Source organism: Somniosus microcephalus, chromosome 1 (assembly GCF_052327205.1).
Source record: "Somniosus microcephalus isolate GS21.2 chromosome 1, FLI_Smic_1.0, whole genome shotgun sequence".
Lineage (NCBI taxonomy): Eukaryota > Metazoa > Chordata > Chondrichthyes > Squaliformes > Somniosidae > Somniosus > Somniosus microcephalus.
The window spans coordinates 456051010-456070244 of NC_140987.1; the positions used below are offsets into that span (position 1 = coordinate 456051010).

The 19235-nt window shown below is 47.0% G+C and overlaps 1 protein-coding gene across 1 annotated transcript in view; it reads right to left on the bottom strand.

Moving 5' to 3' along the window:
- Nucleotides 1-3247: 3247 nt before the first annotated feature.
- LOC147125369 (coagulation factor IX-like) overlaps nucleotides 3248-19235 on the bottom strand; it is a 36968-nt gene continuing 20980 nt past the window's right edge. The window contains exons 5-8 of the mRNA XM_086002211.1: nucleotides 16932-17066; nucleotides 8596-8867; nucleotides 6677-6797; nucleotides 3248-4597 (exon numbers count right to left, since the gene is read on the bottom strand). Of these exons, the coding sequence (XP_085858337.1) occupies nucleotides 4047-4597; nucleotides 6677-6797; nucleotides 8596-8867; nucleotides 16932-17066 (1079 nt within the window). The 3' untranslated portion in view covers nucleotides 3248-4046. The remainder of the gene's footprint in view (nucleotides 4598-6676; nucleotides 6798-8595; nucleotides 8868-16931; nucleotides 17067-19235) is intronic.

The following is a 19235-nucleotide window of genomic DNA, read 5'->3' on the forward strand; positions in this document are numbered from 1 at the left end:
GTCCTTAGAGCTAGAGTGACTGCTTTCCATACTGTCCCATTCTCTCGCTCCACTTGGCCGTTACCCCGGGGGTTGTAGCTGGTGGTACGGCTCGTGGCGATCCCCCTGGACAGCATGTACTGGCGTAGCTCTTCACTCATGAAGGACGCCCCCCTATCCGTATGGATGTAGCTCGGCATACCGAACAGGCAGAACAGGCTGTTGAGGCATTTAATGACCGTGGCGCTGGTCATGTCTGGGCAGGGGAAGGCGAATGGGAACCGGGAGTATTCGTCCACAACGTTCAGGAAGTAAACATTGCGGTCGACGGACGGGAGGGGGCCCTTGAAATCTAAGCTGAGCCGCTCAAAGGGCCGTGTAGCTTTGATTAAGTGGGCTCTATCTGGGCGGTAGAACCGAGGCTTGCACTCAGCGCAAGTGCGGCAGTTCCTGGTCAGGGACCGAACTTCCTCAATCGAGTAGGGTAAGTTACGGGACTTTATGAAGTGGAACAGCCGCGTGACCCCTGGGTGGCAGAGGTCGTTGTGGAGTGTCTGTAGCCGATCCCCGGTGGCGCTGGCACACATCCCTCGTGAGAGGGCGTCAGGGGATTCGTTAAGGGCCCCTGGCCGGTAAATGATGTCGTACTCGAAGGTGGAGAGCTCGATCCGCCACCTAAGAATCTTATCATTTTTAATCTTCCCCCTCTGTTTATTATTGAACATAAACGCTACCGACCGCTGGTCGGTAAGTAGGGTGAAGCGTTTGCCGGCTAGGTAGTGGCGCCAGTGGCGCACTGCCTCCACGATGGCTTGGGCCTCCTTTTCCACGGAGGAGTGTCTGATCTCGGGCCCTTGGAGGGTCCTCGAGAAGAAAGCTACGGGCCGCCCCGCCTGGTTGAGGGTGGCCGCCAAGGCGAAGTCAGACGCATCACTTTCCACTTGAAATGGAGTGTTCTCGTCCACTGCCTGTAGCGTGGCCCGCTCAATATCCTGCTTAATGCTTTTGAAGGCGGCGTGGGCCTCAGCAGAGAGTGGGAAAGAGGATGCTTTCAAGAGGGGGCGGGCTTTGTTGGAGTAGTTGGGGACCCATTGGGAATAATAAGAAAATAACCCCAGGCATCTTTTCAGGGCTTTGGGAGTGTTGGGCAGGGGCAGCTCCCGTAGGGGGCGCAATCGGTCGGGGTCTGGTCCGATTTCCCCATTCTCCACCACGCTGCCTAGTATGCAGAGGCGCGTGGTGTTGTAAATGCACTTGTCCTCGCTGTAGGTGAGGTTGAGTTTTTGTGCGGTTTTCAGGAACCTCTCGAGGTTCGAGTCGTGATCCTGCTGGTTGTGACCGCAGATGGTGACGTTGTCGAGGTAGGGGAAGGTTGCCTGCAAGTGGTGGTCATCGACCATGCGGTCCACCTCCCTCTGGAAGACCGAGACCCCATTCGTCACCCCAAAGGGGACTCTGAGGAATTGGTAGAGGCGTCCGTTCGCCTCGAAGGCGGTGTACGGGCGGTCCTCTGGTCTGATAGGGAGCTGGTGGTACGCTGACTTGAGGTCGATGGTGGAGAACACCCGGTATTGGGCGATTTGGTTCACCATTTCTGATATGCGGGGTAGCGGGTAGGCGTCTAGTAGGGTGTACCTGTTGATCGTTTGACTATAGTCGATCACCATCCATTTCTTCTCGCTACCCCTTACCACTACCACTTGGGCGCGCCACGGGCTGTTGCTGCGTTCAATAATGCGCTCTTTCAGGAGCCTGTCTACCTCGGTCGCGATAAACCGCCTGTCCTCCCAGCTGTACCTCCTGCTTTTGGTCGCTATTGGCCGGCAGTTAGGGGTAAGGTTCGCGAATAGCGAAGGCGGCTTTACCTTCAGGGTAGCCAGACCGCACACTGTGAGGGGCGGCTGGGACCCACCGTACTTGAGCGTGATGCTTTGGTGGTTGCACTGGAAATCCAGGCCCAAGATCACGCTCGCACATAGGTTCTTCATGATTAATACTTTAAAATTATCATATACAGTTCCGTTAACGCACAATTGTACCGTGCAGTAACCCAGAATGGTCGATGTCTGGGTTTTGTCAGCCATAGAGATGGTACCCTGAGTAGGGACCACCTTTAGGGAGAGTTGTTGTGCCAGTTCTGGGTGGATAAAGCTCTCCGTGCTTCCACTGTCAATTAAGCATTTAACCCGGCACCCGTTTACCTCGATGTCCACCATTGATCTGGATAGCGGGTGCGGCCTTGTCTGGTCCACTGTGACCGATGCCACTGTAGGGCCCTGATCGATACAAGATGGCGTCCACGCTGTCTGCTCACAAGATGGCGGACCCCACGAGGTCGGGCAAGATGGCGTCCAAGATGGCCGCTCCCACGGCGCACACGCGGCGGTGGCGGGTTTTCCGGCGGGGTTCCCTCTGCACACCTTCCCGAAGTGCCCCTTCTTACCGCACTTAAAGCAGGTGGTGCCTTTCGCCGGGCACAGGTTTCTGGTGTGCTTTGGCTGCCCGCAGAAGTAGCAGTTGGGTCCCTGACGCGTCGCGGCTGTCGTAGGGCTTCTGCGGGGAGAGCGGGGCCCAGCCGGTGTCGGGCTGTCGGGCGGGGAAGATGCCTTCCAAGATGGCGGCGCCCTCGGTGCACACGTGGCGGCGTGGACGGCGCGGGCTGAAGAGTAGGCGTCCGAGTTTCTCTGGGCCACATCTAGGGATCGCGCGGTGTCCGCAGCCTGTTTCAGGTCCAACCCCGTTTTTTCCAGCAGTCTTTGCCGGATGTAAGTGGAGCTGAGGCCTGTGATGAAGGCATCGCGAACAAGCTCGTCAGTGTACACCGCGGCTTTTACATCTCGGCACTTGCAGTCTTTGCCAAGCATTTTCAGGGTGCTTAGGAACTCCTCCACTGATTCCCCAGGTCGCTGTGCACGGGTGGCGAGCAGGTGCCTAGCATACACCTCATTCGTAGGCTGCTGGTAATGCGCCTTTAAGATGTCGCAGGCGGCCAGGTACGTCTCGGCGTCTTGGATGAGGGGGTAAACCCGGTGGCTTACCCAATTCCGCAGAATTCCGAGTCTCATCCTTGCAGCGTCCGTAGCGTCTTTGACGGCTGCGGAATTGTCCAGGAAGAATTCCAAACACTCAAACCAGTGTCCGAAGCGTGCTGATGCATCCGGAGCATGTTGATCCAAATCGAAACGTTCGGGTTTCAGGAGTTGATCCATAGTGTTGAAAAATTAAGTTAATAAAATTGATGTGCCTCAATAATTCCGAGACTCGAAGGTAGCAGAACAAAACAAGGCTTTTATTAACTTAGAACGAAACACGTAAGCGAGAGAGATGTCGTCCTTCTGGAGATTGGGGCTAGACTGAAGCTAGCTTACAAACGGGGCCAGGTATGGGCGGAGCCCTACACACAGCACATTCCAGCACATTCCAGTATACAATACAGCACATTCCAGTACACAATACAATGAGGTCTGGGGGAAGGGAAATGACACTGAAACCGATCTCAGTCACAGGCAGTGATGAATGGAAATATTTCATCACAACAATATGGGCAGAAATTTAATTTACTAGGAAAGAGGAGTCCGACACAAGAGAGCTTGGGAATAACAACAGAAAACGCTGGAAAACTCAGCAGGTCAGGGCAGCATCCGTGGAGAGAGAAACAGGGTCAACGTTTCAGGTCGATGACCTTTCGTCAGAACTGGAAAAAAAAGCAGGAAAAGGGATAGATTTTAAAGCAAGTGGGGGCTGGGAAAAGGGGGAGGGGATGAAAGAACAAAAGGGAAGGTCAGAGATAGGATAGAAAGCCGGAGAGATTGAGAGACATTGAGAGCTTGGTACAGGTTTGTATAAATTCAGATTAATCTAACAGCAAAGGCTGATTGATAAAGGCTTGTAGGCAGCTCGCTCTGAAGATTATTACAGTGATGATTGACACTTTCTCTTAGTAAGAAATTGCGATATGTTTCACTTCGTCAATCAGATATTCCGTTTTTTAAAGACTCCCGAACGTCGAGTGGAGGTTAATCTCCGCTGTTCTACATCAATCAAATCCCTGTTACCTTTTCAATCAATCAAATCCCTGTTACCTTTTTAATCCAACCGTAATATCGTGATACTCTTGTGTAAAAGCCGTATCTTCCAGAAACCGCGCACCCGTCTCCCCAGCTGACTATGCCTGTTAAAAACCAAGTGTTCTTGTAACTGGTGACGTGAGGGCCCCCGCTGTCCCCCTGACAGGCGTCCTTTTTGCCGTCTGATTGGCCAGCGCAGAACATATTGTTCGTGACGCTGTAGCGGCTGGAGTCCTTGCACACGCTGCGCTCCACGTAGGGGATGTCGATCCTCCGCAGGACCGCCGACACCTCGCCCAGGCTGCCCACGGTCCGTCCCCAGCCGCTGACCGTCCCGTATCTTTGAGTCATCAGCACCTTTTCAGCGAAGGGCTTCTCGGGGAGACAGATGGGGATGACGAAGATGTTGAAGTCGATCGGCGTTTTCAGCAAGATTAGCGCAATGTCGTGATTATATCGGCTTTTACTGGCGTTATACGCTGGGTACAATATCTTTCTCTCCACTTCATGATATTTTTCTGTGTGTTCATCGCTGGCAACGTTGTGCTCACCTGTTACAAAATAGAGAGAGAAGCATTAAAAAGGCAAATATATATATATTTGCTCAGGCCAGCATCCCCAGCATTGAAGCTTTGACCACGCTCAATCAACTCCGATGGACGGGTCACCTTTCACCACCTCAGGACGTCCCAAAGCACTTTACAGCCAATTAAGTACTTTTTTGGAGTGTAGTCGCTGTTGTAATGTAGGAAACTCAGCAGCCAATTTGCACACAGCAAGATCCCACAAGCGGCAATGTGATAATGACCAGATAATCCCAGAAATTCCGTTTGCAGCCCAGCGCGGGCGGAGGGCTGCGATTTGGAAAAAACCTCCGCCTGGACCGGAGGGCTCCCGGGAAGCGCGGAGTTCCGTTGCTGGGCTTCTCCAAACTGCCGGTGCGCAGGGCACGCGTATCCCAGAGGCACAGGCGGTTCGCAGCATCCCTGGGATCACGTGGGCCACGGGAAGCCAATCAGAGCAGGGAACCTCCATTCATAGATTTGACAGGAAGACCTGTCAAATCTATGAATAGAGATCAGCCCCAAAACATAAGTAAAACTTCAAATAATTTTTTTTTTAATCACATTTTTAAAATGACTATAAATTACATAAATTAACTATTTTAAACAAAAATTTTAATTAAAAAAATTAATTAAAGTTTTTAACAGGGCTAAAAATAAACTTAACTTTCTTTAAAGTATTTTAAAATGAAAAATCAGTGGAAAAATTTTTTGTTTTTTACTTACTTCAACTGTTAGCCTGGTAAAAGCAGGCCTTGCGCCCAGGAGCTGCCGGCTGTATGCCCGCTTTTCCAGGCCCAGCATTTTCTGACTTACCTGGACTGCAGCAACTATGAAAAAAATGGAAGTTGTAGCCGTCCGCGCTGCCTCTCCGGCGCAGGCGTTTGACCTGTCAAGCCCTTTCTTCACAGAACGGAAGTTCCAGTTTCCAGCGCATGCGCGGTGCATGCCTAAAGCCGGCACCTCCGTTGGCCCTACGGGTGAGTACATGGCGCGTACACACCCGTAGGGAACAGAATTTACAGGCCAACCTGTTTTAGTGATATTGGTTGAGGGATAAATATTGGCCTTGGGACACGGGGGAGAACTCCCCCCCTGCTCTTCTTCGAAATACTGGCTGTGGGATCTTTGAAGTCCATCTGAGAGGTTTAACGTCTCATCCGAAAGACGGCTCCTCCGACAGTACTGCACTGGACTTTATGCTTATGTCTCTGGAGTGGGACTTGAACCCACAACCTTCTGACTCAGAGAGGCTATATAAATGCAAGTTCTTTCCGTCTTTAAAGGGATCATTGTCAGCAGTGAGGGACAGGTCTGGAACTCATGATTCTTTTGGGAGTTTTGAGCCTTAAAGGCTTCCTTAACTTCAGCTGCTTCCTGCTTTCGCCAGCACCGAGATAAGCTGCTCTCTTGCCCTGGCGACCCGCACCAACCCTCCGGTTTAAGGTGCTATAATCAGGACTAGACAGACTGGATGCAGGAAGGATGTTCCCGATGGTCGGGGAGTCCAGAACCAGGGGTCACAGTCTAAGGATAAATGGTAAGCCATTTAGGACTGAGATGAGGAGGAATTTCTTCACCCAGAGAGTGGTGAACCTGTGGAATTCTCTACCACAGAAGGCAGTGGAGGCCAATTCATTAAATATATTCAAGAAGGAGTTAGATATATTTCTTAAGGCTAAGGGGATCAAGGGATATGGGGAGAAAGCAGGGACAGGGTACTGAATTTGGATGATCAGCCATGATCGCATTGAATGGCGGAGCAGGCTCGAGGGGCCGAATGGCCTACTCCTGCTCCTATCTTCTATGTTTCTATGTTTCTATGTTTGCTCCGCAGGATTTCTTGCCCTCCCAAACGGCGAGCGGTCTAATTATGAGCTGCAGCTAACGAGGCCCAAGCACAGAAATCGATCAGGGCCACTGATCTCCCCACTCCACGATAAAATGGACCCCTCTTTGAAGACCCAACGACACCTGTAACTGAGGGCAAAGCCCTGCTTTACACACGGGTGGGGGGGGGGATATTTTTGCGGCGTCTAAAAGAAACCGTCGTCAAATCGTACTTACCCACAACAATCCTGAAGGCGACATCCAGGTTGAAACAATGTGCTGCTGTGATCACCCACTTCTCATTCAGGATGGTTCCACTGCAGAATCCTTTCTTCTTAGCATCATCCAGTAGCATGGCCTTTTGCAAGAAGCAGAGATACATCAGCAAGCTGGACACAGTTTAATATGTACGTTTGCAAACAGTAACAGGTAGAGTTTACGCAAAGAAACCGTGAGCTTTCTTGCTCCACTGGTAAAGAAGAAGAAAAAAAAATTGCATTTCTATAGCGCCTTTCACGACCACCGGACGTCCCAAAGCGCTTTGCAGCCAATGAAGAACTTTTTGAAGTGTAGTCACTATTGTAATGTAGGAAACGCGGCAGCCAATTTACGCTCAGTAAGATCCCACAAACAGCAATGTGATAATGATCTGTTTTTAGTGATGTTGATTGAGGGATAAATATTGGCCAGGACACCGGGGAGAAATCCCCTGCTCTTCTTCAAAATAGTGCCACGGGATCTTTTACATCCACCTGAGAGGGGAGACGGGGCCTCGGTTTAACATCTCATGCAAAAGACGGCACCTCTGACAGTGCGGCACTCCCTCAGCACTGCGCTGGAGTGTCAGCCTGGATCAAATATAATCCCCACCACTTATAGCGGGTGTGTTCATGCGAATGTGATTTGCCTGCTATACACAATAGCCGGTTTAACAGGGTAGTGCTATTACAATACTCTACTATACAATAAGTATCAAGTACTATACAAAACAAGTGCTCTACCCAGGTGAGCAGAGGAAACGCTTCAAGGACACCCTCAAAGCCTCCTTGAAAAAGTGCAACATCCCCACCGACACCTGGGAACCCCTGGCCCAAGACTGCACAAAGTGGAGGAGAAGCATCCGGGAAGGCGTCGAACACCTCGAGTCTCTTTGCCGGGAGTAAGCGGAAGCCAAGCGCAGGCAGCGCAAGGAGTGCACGTCAACCCAAGCACCCCACCCACCCGCCCCTTCAACCACCGTCTGCCCCACCTGTGACAGAGACTGCAGGTCCCGCATTGGACTCATCAGTCACCTGCGAACTCATTTTTAATGTGGAAGCAAGTCATCCTCGGTTCCGAGGGACTGCCTAAGAAGAAGATACAATAAGTATGTTCCTTCTGTGTAGTGACCTCCGGCCTGGTTGTTTCCAGCTGCACTCTGACCTGTAGCTTTATTTAAACAGCAGTCAGTGTTTAGACCAACCGGTAACCCCATACACCACTCCAGGGATTAGGAGGATTTCAGTATACAAAAGGTAATCAGACATTAATGAGCTGTTATTTAACTTATGTTTGTTCTTGCATTCAGTGCCCCTTAACAAGGTGTGAACTAGTGCGCAAGCACAACCGCTTCTGACCGAAATAAACAGAGCGCTAAGACGCTGTAACAACAACTACTTGCATTTATATAGCACCTTTAACGTAGTAAAACGTCCCAGGGCGTTTCACAGGAGCGATTATCAAACAGAATTTGACACCGAGCCACATCAGGAGCTATTAGGGCAGGTGACCAAAAGCTTGGTCAAAGAGGTTGGTTTTAAGGAGCGTCTTAAAGGAGGAGGGATAGGTAGCGAGGCGGAGAGGTTTAGGGAGGGAATTCCAGAGCGTAGGGCCCGGGCAGCTGAAATCGCCGTTAATCCAAACGGATAATGGCTGTCGCTTTTTTGGCTGATACAAGTGTCCTGGGGCCAATATTTACCCTTCAATCAACATCACTAAAACAGATTATCTGGTCATTATCACATTTACTGTTTGTGGGAATCTTGCTGTGCGCAAAATTGGCTGCCATGTTTCCTGCATTACAACAGTGACTGCAATTCAAAAGCACTTCATTGTCTGTAAAGTGTATTGGGACATCCTGAGGTCATGAAAGGTGCTGTAGAATTGCAAGACCATACCTGCCAAGGGCATTGTCCCTTCCTGCATACTTCACCACCCACTATTTTGGTATGGTCAGATGCAGCTGCTTTGATGTGGGTGTAGTTAAGGGCTCCTGTGGCGTTACTGATATTGGAAGCAACTGTCATGTTAGTGCTATTAGAAGGGCCTGTAACGTTATACAGCTGCGAGTTGGCTGCAACAGCACTGCTGGTTTCAGAATCCGGCATTGAATTGGTGTCAAGTGATCGCACCGCATTGATATCGGCGATTCTTCCACATGGGTGTTCCCCTGTCAAAAAAATGAAAGAAATTAATAAGCATCTGAGGTCCTACTTTCTCTATATGTCAGTGCCTGCCCTCCGATTGTTTTTTCTGGCCTTTTCTGCATTCCCTGCTCGCTCCTCTCCATTTGTGACATGGTCTCGGAGCCGTCAGACATCCTGGAAGTCCCTCCCGCTCACAGCCTCTCTTCCCACTTCAGAAGCCTCCTCAAGACTTGCCCATCTTGACCATGTTTTTGAACACCTTCTCAAACATTTTTATTGAATTTATTCATTCACGGGAGGTGGGCGTCGCTGGCGAGGCCCGGCGTTTATTGCCCATCCCCTAGCTTGGCCCCTTGAGAAGGTAGTGGTGAGCCGCCTTCTTGAACCGCTGCAGTCCGTGTGGTGAAGGTGCTCCCACAGTGCTGTTAGGGAGGGGAGTTCCAGGATTTTGACCCAGCGACGATGAAGTAACGGCGATATATTTCCAAGTCAGGATGGTGTGTGACTTGGAGGGGAACTTGGAGGTGGTGGTGTCCCCATGAACCTGCTGCCCTTGTCCTTCTAGGTGGCGGAGGTCGCGGGTTTGGGACCTTTCACCACTGCCTCTGTGAAGTCAATCGGGACATTTCACTGCATTAAGTGTGCTATGTAAATGCAAATAGTTGTGCACAGAAACACTGCCTATAGTAAAGCACTAACAAACAACATTTTACAATATAACAACAGAAGATGCTGGGAAAAACTCAGCAGGCCAGGCAACATCCGTGGAGAGAGAAACAGAGTCAATGTTTCAGGTCGAAACCCTTCGTCAGGACTGAGAGAAAAAAGGCAGGAAATGAAACAGATTAAAAGGCCAGTTTGGGGGCTGGGAAATGGGGGAGGGGATGAAAAAACAAAAGGGAAGTGAAGAGACATTAAGAGATATTCAAGGCGAGACGAGATGGTAATAGGACAGGTAAAGAGACAAAGGATGGCTCTAGATGAAGTGTGAAATGTGCTGGCAGAGTGAGAGACAGCTGCCATGTGGGAGAGAGAAAAAGGAAAAGGCACAAACCAAAAGTGTGGATAAAAAATATATAGAAATATAATAGGGGCCGAGGTTATTTTACAATGATTGTTTCTCCCAGCACGCAGTTACTGTAACTATATGTAATGCTGTTGCCGCTATTCACTTGTTCAATTATCGTTTAATGAACGTGTTTGGCAGCTAAAGCCTAAGGCAAGGTCTGTTTGCATCATGGTTCACAAAGCTCTCCCCCACTGGGGGTTTTCCTCGCCTCGTGTCCAGGTCTGTTGTAGACTCGTTGATCAAGATTGATCGCTGGGATTAGTCAACAACTCCATTATCGTTGGATCATGCGACTACTGGGACGGGGAGAAGGTGAACTCGATGGACCTTGGTCTTTTTTCGTCCAGCAATTGCCATGTTGCTGAATTTGTCCTAGAATCACGGCAAGTGAAAAGAGTTTGGAGCGTAGGTGTAAGTGCCAGCTGTGGCTCAGTGGGGTAGCACACTCACCTCTGAGTCAGAAGGTTGTGGGTTCAAGTCCCACTCCAGAGACGTGAGCACACAAATCTAGGCTGACACTCCAGTGCAGTGCTGAGGGAGTGCTGCACTGTGGGAGGTGCCGTCTTTCGGATGAGACGTTAAACCGAGGCCCCGTCTGCTCTGTCAGGTGGACGTAAAAAATCCCATGGCACTATTTCAAACAAGAGCAGGGGAGTTGTCCTGGGGCCAATATTTATCCCTCAACCAACATAACAAAAACAGATTATCTGGTCATTATCACATTGCTGTTTGTGGGAGCTTGCTGTGCGCAAATTGGCTGCCGTGTTTCCTACATTACAACAGTGGCCATACTTCATTGGCTGTAAAGTGCTTTGGGACGTCCGGTGGTCATGAAAGGCGCTATAGAAATGCAAGTCTTTCTTTCTTTAGGGGGCGGAGAGTCTACAACAAGAGTAGTTTCAATCACAAAAGTGTAAAAATAATGGAAGAAGCCAACAATGTACCAACATATAATGCACATGTATTATTCTACCGCTAAGATGCAATTCTGTTTAACCTGTTCATGCACCCCCTCTAGTATTGTACCCTTTAGTTTATATTACCTCTCCTCGTTCTTCCTACCAAAATGTATCACTTCGCACTTTTCTGCGTTAAATTTCAGCTGCCACGTGTCCGCCCATTCCTCCAGCCTGTCTATGTCCTCTTGAAGTCTATCACTATCCTCCTCACTGTTCACTATACTTCCAAGTTTTGTGTCATCTGCAAATTTTGAAATTGTGCCATCTACAGCCAAGTCCAAATCATTAATATATATCATGAGAAGCAGTGGTCCTAGTACCGACCCCTGGGGAACACCACTGTGTAACTTCCTCCAGTCCGAAAAACAACTATTCACCACTACTCTGTTTCCTGACACTTAGCCAATTCTGTATCCATGCTGCCACTGTCCCTTTTATTCCATGGGCTTCAACTTTGCTGACAAGCCTATTATGTGGCACTTTATCAAACGGCTTTTGGAAATCCATGTACACTACATCAACTGCATTACCCTCATCAACCCTCTCTGTTACCTCATCAAAAAACTCAATCAAGTTAGTTAAACACGATTTGCCTTTAATAAATCCATGTTGGCTTTCCTTAATCAATCCACACTTGTCCAAGTGACTGTTAATTTTGTCCCGGATTATCGTTTCTAAAAGCCTCCCCACTACCGAGGTTAAACTGACTGGCCTGTAGTTGTTGGGTTTATCCTTACATCCTTTTTAACAAGAGTGGAACATTTGCAATTCTCCAGTCCTCTGGCACCATCCCCGTATCCAAGGAGGATTGGAAGATTATGGCCAGTACCTCTGCAATTTCCACCTTAACCTCCCTCAGCATCCTTGGATGTATCCCATCTGGTCCTGGTGACTTATCAACTTTAAGTACAGCCAGCCTTTCTAGTACCTCCTCTTTATCAATTTTTATCTCATCCAGTGTCTTAACTACCTCCTCTTTCACTATGACTTTGGCAGCATCTTCTTCCTTGGTGAAGACAGATGCAAAGTACTCATTTAGGGGGAAAAATTCAGTTTTTTGTGCCTCCCATTAGCGCCGTAAGAGGGCGCTAACGGGGCGCAAAGCAACTAGCGCCCGGGCGCGGTAATGTTTGCGCCGCTCGCAAAATTAACTAGACATTTTGCGGCGGCGCTAAACACTACCGCCACGATCTCCTGCGCCGGCAGATTGTGACATCAGTCGAGTGTGCAACGCCCCATTAGCGCCCCGGACCGGATATTGAGTGGCGCCCCCTGCCTTACCGCCTGCCGCTAGCAACGACAGGTTGAGGGGAGCGTTATGCTGTCAGAACGGGACTGGGGGAGCGCTACTTAAAGGTGACCGCTTCCTGCCTTTTTTTGTTGGTGACATTTTTGCACCACGCATTCTGAGAGAGAGAGAGAGACTTCTAGAGAGATTCAATGCTGTGTGAAGGAGTTTTGGGGACTGAGCATCACTTTGCAGGTTTATTTTGATTTGCCCTTCCTTGCTTCACCAGCGCTCTGAGGTAGCACCTCACTCCTCGGCCTTTGCGCCTTAAGACAGGTGTGAAGCACCTGATTTAGCGCTCCAATCACCTCCAGGGGCGATAAAAGCCAAGTTTGCTGTTGGAGGTGATAATTAGCGCCAGGCGCTAAACTTTGCGCACGGCCGATAATAGCGCCCCAAATGGGGCGATACTGAATTTTTCCCCCTTAGTATCTCAGCCATGCCCTCTGCCTCCATGCATTGGTCTCCATTTTGGTCCCTAATCAGCCCCACCTCTTACTACCCATTTACTATTTATATGCCTATAGAAGGCTTTTAGATTCCCTTTTATGTTAGCTGTCAATCTATTCTCATACTCTCATTACTGCAATTATATAGAGCCTTGGTGAGACCACACCTGGAGTATTGTGTACAGTTTTGGTCTCCTTATCTAAGGAAGGATATACTTGCCATAGAGGGAGTGCAACGAAGGTTCACCAGGCTGATTCCTGGGATGGGGGGATTGTCCTATGAGGAGAGATTGAGTAGACTAGGCCTATATTCTCTAGAGTTTAGAAGAATGAGAGGAGATCTCATTGAAACATACAAAATTCTTAAAGGGCTTGACAGGGTAGATGTAGGGAGGATGTTTCCCCTGGCTGAGGAGTCTAGAACCAGGGGTCACAGTCTCAGAATAAGGGGTTGGCCATTTAGGACTGAGATGAGGAGAAATGTCTTCACTCAGAAGGTGGTGAATCTTTGGAATTCTCTACCCCAGAGGGCTGTGGAGGCTCAGTCATTGAGTATATTCAAGACAGAGATCGATAGATTTTTGGATATTAAGGGAATCCAGGGATATGGGGATAGTGCAGGAAAGTGGAGTTGAGGTAGCAGGAGTAGGCCATTTGGCCCTTCGAGCCTGCTCCGCCATTCAATAAGATCATGGCTGATCTTCTACCTCATCTCCACTTTCCTGCACTATCCCCATATCCCTTGATTCGCTTAATATCCAAAAATCTATCAATCTCTGTCTTGAATATACTCAACGACTGAGCCTCCACAGCCCTCTGGGGTAAAGAATTCCAAAGATTCACCACCCTCTGAGTGAAGAAATTTCTCCTCATCTCAGTCCTAAATGGCCGACCCCTTATTCTGAGACTGTGACCCCTGGTTCTAGACTCCCCAGCCAGGGGAAACATCCTCCCTGCATCTACCCTGTCAAGCCCTGGAAGCATTTTGTATGTTTCAATGAGATCACCTCTCATTCTTCTAAACTCTAGAGAATATAGGCCTAGTCTACTCAATCTGTCCTCATAGGATAATCCCCCCATCCTAGGAACCAGTCTGGTGAACCTTCGTTGCACTCCCTCTATAGCAAGTATATCCTTCCTTAGATAAGGAGACCAAAACTGTACACAATTCTCCAGGTGTGGTCTCACCAGGGCCCTATATAATTGCAGTAAGACGTCTTTACTCTTATACTGAAATCCTCTTGTAATAAAGGCCAACATATCATTTGCTTTCCTTATTGCTTGCTCTTCCTGCATGTTAACTTTCAGTGATTCGTGTACAAGGACACCCAGGTCTCTCTGAACACCAACATTTCCCAATCTCTCACCATTTAATAAATACTCTGCTTTTCTATTTTTCCTACCAAAGTGGATAACTTCACATTTCTCCACATTATATTCCATTTGCCATGTTCTTGCCCACTCAATTAACTTGTCTATATCCCCTTGAAGCCTCTTTGCATCCTCCTCACAACTTACATTCCCATCCAGCTTTGTATCATCAGCAAACTTTGATATATTACATTTGGTCCCCTCATCCAAATCATTGATATAGATTGTGAATAGCTGAGGCCCAAGCACTGATCCTTGCGGTACCCCACTAGTTACAGCCTGCCAAAGCAAAAATGACCTGTTTATTCCTACTATCTGTTTTCTGTCCGTTAACCAATCCTCAATCCATGCTAGTATATTACCCCCAATCCCATGAGCCCTAATTTTGTTTAATAACCTCTTGTGTGGCACTTTCTGAAAATCCAAATACACCACATCCACTTGTTCCCCCTTATCTATTCTGCTAGTTACAACCACAAAACACTCTTAACAGATTTGTCAAACATGATTTCCTTTTCATAAATCCGTGTTGACTCTGCCCAATCCTATTATTATTTTCTAAGTGCCCTGTTACCATGTCCTTAATAATAGATTCTAGCATTTTCCCTACTACTGATATCAGGCTAACTGATCTTTAGTTCCATGTTTTCTCTCTCCCTCCTTTCTTAAATAGAGTATTCTTAAGTACATTTACTACCTTCCAATTTGCAGGAGCCGTTCTAGAATCTATGGAATTTTGGAAAATGACAACCATTGCATCCACTATCTCTATAGCCACCTCTTTCAAAACCCTAGGATGTAGACCGTCAGGTCCAGGGGATTTATCGGCTTTCAGTCCCATTAATTTCTCCAGAACTATTTTTTTACTGATACTAATTTCTTTCAGTTCCTCATTCTCGCTAGACCCTTGGTTCTCCATTATTTTCGGGAAGCTTTTTGAGTCTTCTTCCGTGAAGACAGACACAAAGTATTTGTTTAATTTCTCTGCCATTTCCTTATTCCCCATTATAATTTCTCCTGTCTCAGCCTGTAAGGGACCCACATTTACTTTCACTAATCTTTTCCTTTTTACATACCTATAGAAGCTTTTACAGTCTGTTCTTATGTCTCTTGCTAGTTTACTCTCATAATCTATTTCCCTTTCTTTATCAATTTCTTGGCCCTCCTTTGCTGAATTCTAAAATCCTCCCAATCCTCAGGCTTACTATTCCTTTTGGCAACATTATAAGCCTCTTCCTTTGACTTAATACTATCTTTAACTTCTCTTGTTAGCCACGGTTGGACCACTTTTCCTGTGGGGTTTTTGTGTCTTAAAGGAATGTATATTTGTTGCAAATTATGTATTAATTCTTTAAATGCTAGCTATTGCTTGTCTACTGTCATACCTTTTAATGTAGTTTCCCAATCTACCTTAGCCAACTTGCCCCTCATACCTACATGGTTTGCTTTGTTTAGATTTAAGACCCTAGTTTCAGATTTAACTAAATCACTTTCAAACTCAATATAAAATTCTATCATATTATGGTCACTCTTCCCTAAAGGCCCCTTTACTACAAGGTTATTAATTAACCCTTTCTCATTGCACAATACTAGATCTAAAATAGCCTGTTCCCTAGTTGGTTCCTCAACATACTGATCTAGAAAACTATCTTGTATACATTCCATGAATTCGTCCTCCACACTATTACAGCAAATTTGGTTTGCCCAGTCTATATGTAGATTAAAGTCCCCCGTGATTACTGTATTACCCTTGTTACATGTGCCTCTAATTTCCTGATTTATACTCTGCCCTACATTATAACTATTGTTTGGGGGCCTATAAACAACTCCTACCAACATTTTCTGCCCCTTGCTGTTTCTTAGCTCTACCCATACTGATTCTACTTCTTGGTTTTCGGAGCTAAGATCCGTTCTCTCTCCCATCCTTTATTATCAGGGCGACCCCACCCCCCTTCCTTTTCCATTTTGCCTATCTCTTCTAAAAGTTAAGTATCCTGGAATATTTAGTTCCCAACCTTGGCCACATTGTCTCTGTAATGGCTATTAGATCAAACCTGTTAATTTCGATCTGTGCTATTAATTCATCGCTAGAAATTCTTCCCCCTCTCTGCCCTTTACACTATTACTATCCCAGTCTCTATTAGGATGGTTGAAGTCCCCCATTATCACTACTCTATAGTTCTTGCAGCTCTCTGTAATTTCTCTGCAAATTTACTCCTCTGTATCCTTCCCACTCGTTGGTTGCCTACAGAATACACCCAGTAGTGTAATGGCACCTCTGTTGTTTCTTAACTCTAACCAAATAGATTCTGTCCTTGACCCCTCCAGGACATCCTCTCTCTCCAGCACTGTAATATTCTCCTTAATCAACACTGTCACCCACCTCCTTTCTTTCCTTCCCTATCTTTCCTGAACACCTTATATCCAGGAATATTTAATACCCAATCCTGCCCTTTTTTGAGCCAGGCCTCAGTTATTGCCACGACATCATATTCCCATGTGGCTATTTGCGCCTGCAGCTCACCGACCTTGTTTACCAGAGGTTTGATATTGTAGATGTTTCGACTTGTGGGGAGACCGAAATTAGGGGCCATGAATAAAAGCTAGTCACTAATAAATCCAGTCGGATATTCAGGAGAAAATTCTTTACCCAGAGAGCGGTGAGAATGCGGAACTCGCTACCACGCAGTGTAAATGAGGCGAATCGCATAGGTGGGATTTAAGGGGGAGCTGGATAAACACAGGAGGGAGGAAGGAATAGAAGGAAATGCTGATGGGGTGAGATGAAGAGGGGTGGGCGGAGGCTCGAGTGGAGCATAAACACCGGCATGGACACGTTGGGCCGAATGGCCTGTTCCTGGGCTGTAGGCTCGATGTAACTCGATGTAGAACATTGTGATATTGTAGACTTTCTTGAAAAGTGTTACGTAGCAAACAACATGACCCTTTACCTGCAGGGATACAGGAATGTAGATCAGCGTGGAGTTTATAGGTCTCCGCGCACAAACACCTCACTCCTCTCTCTGCATCAGTTTTACAGAAATGGTGGCATTTCCCGTTATCCAAACTGCACAACTTCAGTGGTTCTGCAGGAGAACAAAGTTATTCAGCAATTACCGGCCACTATAGAACATGTTAACGTGCTGATATTTTAGAATTTTACTTTTCAAAATAATCATTTTCATGTTTCCAATATAAAAATATTTGAGGCATTTTACTGGAAATGAGGCCCAAAGTGCAAGGGGTGTAATGGCTATCTTACTGGGACTGGTAAACCACAGAACGCGAGGTCCAATCCCACCATGGCAGTTTTGAGAATTTGAGTTCAGTTTATTAAAAAATCTGAATCAGTAAAAGTGACCATGAAGCTGTCGGATGGTCATTATACTTAACAGGCTCACTGATGTCTCTTTAGGGAAGGAAACCTGCCATCCTTACCTGGCCTGGGCCTCGATGTGACTCCAGTCCCACAGCAATTTGGTTCATTCTTCACTGCCCTCTGAACTGGCCCAGCGAGACACTCAGTTATATCAATCAACAACCAGCGGTTGAGGCCAGAAGGCTTTAAAGTGACTATAACCTCGGCCCCCATTTTTCAGGCAGCTGATGATGATTCTGCCTTTCCCATTTGTAACATTTAATCTCTCCTGCCTCTCACCCTTGCACAGACTATTCCTTCAATTCCTCCCCTCCCCTCCCCCTTTCCCCGCCTCTGCACCTGCCTAAAACCTCTTACATCTCTAACATTTTCCAGTTCTGATGCAGGGTTCCAGACCTGAAACGTGAACTCTGTTTCTCTCTCCACGGATGCTGCCTGGCTGGCTGAGTGCTTCCAGCATTTTCTGTTGTTATAACAATATTTCACTGCCTGACTCGCCATTCAAATACTCTGAACGACGTGAAGTTGCTGTACTTTCCTCATAGATGCAGCCTAAACTCACCAAAATAAGTTAGGGCTTGTCCATTCCAGTGTAAGTACCGTTTTAACAGCATGGTAAGTCTTAATTACTGACAAAAAACCTCTCTGGCACTGAAAATGAGCCTTTACAAGTGTGGAGTCTCATTCCTTCAGCTTTTAATTATTATCGGAGATTTTTCTTTTTAATTACTTTTTTTTTACTTTTTCTTTCTGTCTCTTTTTTCTCTGAATCCCATCTTTCTTCCCCAATCTTTATTGCGTTCTGTACCTGATTTGACGTTGAATTCAATATTCTAACTGACACTTCCTGGTCCAGCCTCTGCGCTGCTCATTAACGATTCTTCAATCGTTAAGGAGATACACAGCTGCTCGCCCTGTTCACACAGGCCCCAGATGCCCTGTAGAGGGCGCTACGCTGTTTCAACATTTGGTTGACAGCAACTTGCTGCGCAGAACCCCCGCAGAATGTCCGTGGGCACGTGTAATGAATGATCAGGCCATCTTAGACTGGGTATTATGTAACGAGAAAGGATTAATTAGCAATCTTGTTGTACGAGGCCCCTTGGGTCGGAGCGATCATAATATGATCGAATTCTTCATTAAGATGGAGAATGAAGTAGTTGACTCAGAAACAAGGGTCCTCAATTTAAATAAAGGAAACTACGATGGTCTGAGAAGCGAGTTGGGTAGGATTGATTGGGGAATGGCACTCAAAGGGGTGACGGTGGATAGGCAATGGCAAATATTCATAGACCGAATGGATGAACTACAGAAGTTGTTCATCCCAGTTTGGCACAAAAATAAAACAAAAAAGATGACTCAACCGTGGGTAACAAGGGAAGTTAGGGATAGCATAAGGTCCAAGGAGAGGACATACAAATTGGCCAGAAAAAGCAATAATCCTGAGGATTGGGAGCAGTTCAGGATTCAACAAAGGAGGACAAAGGGATTAATTAAGAAAGGGAAAATAGAATATGAGAGTAAGCTTTCAGGGAACATAAAAACTGACTGTAAAAGCTTTTATAGATATGTGAAGAGAAAAAGATTGGTGAAGTCAAGCGTAGGTCCCTTGCAGTCAGAATCAGGGGAATTTATAGTGGGGAACAAAGAAATGGCAGACTAACTAAATACATATTTTGGTTCTGTCTTCACAAAGGAGGACACAAATAACCTCCCAGAAATACCGGGGAACATAGGGTCTGATGAAAGGGTGGAACTGAAAGAAATCAGTATTTGTAGGGAAATGGAGTTAGGAAAATTGATGAGACTGAAGGCCGATAAATCCCCAGGGCCTGATAATCTACATCCCAGGGTACTTAAGGAAGTGGCCCTCGAA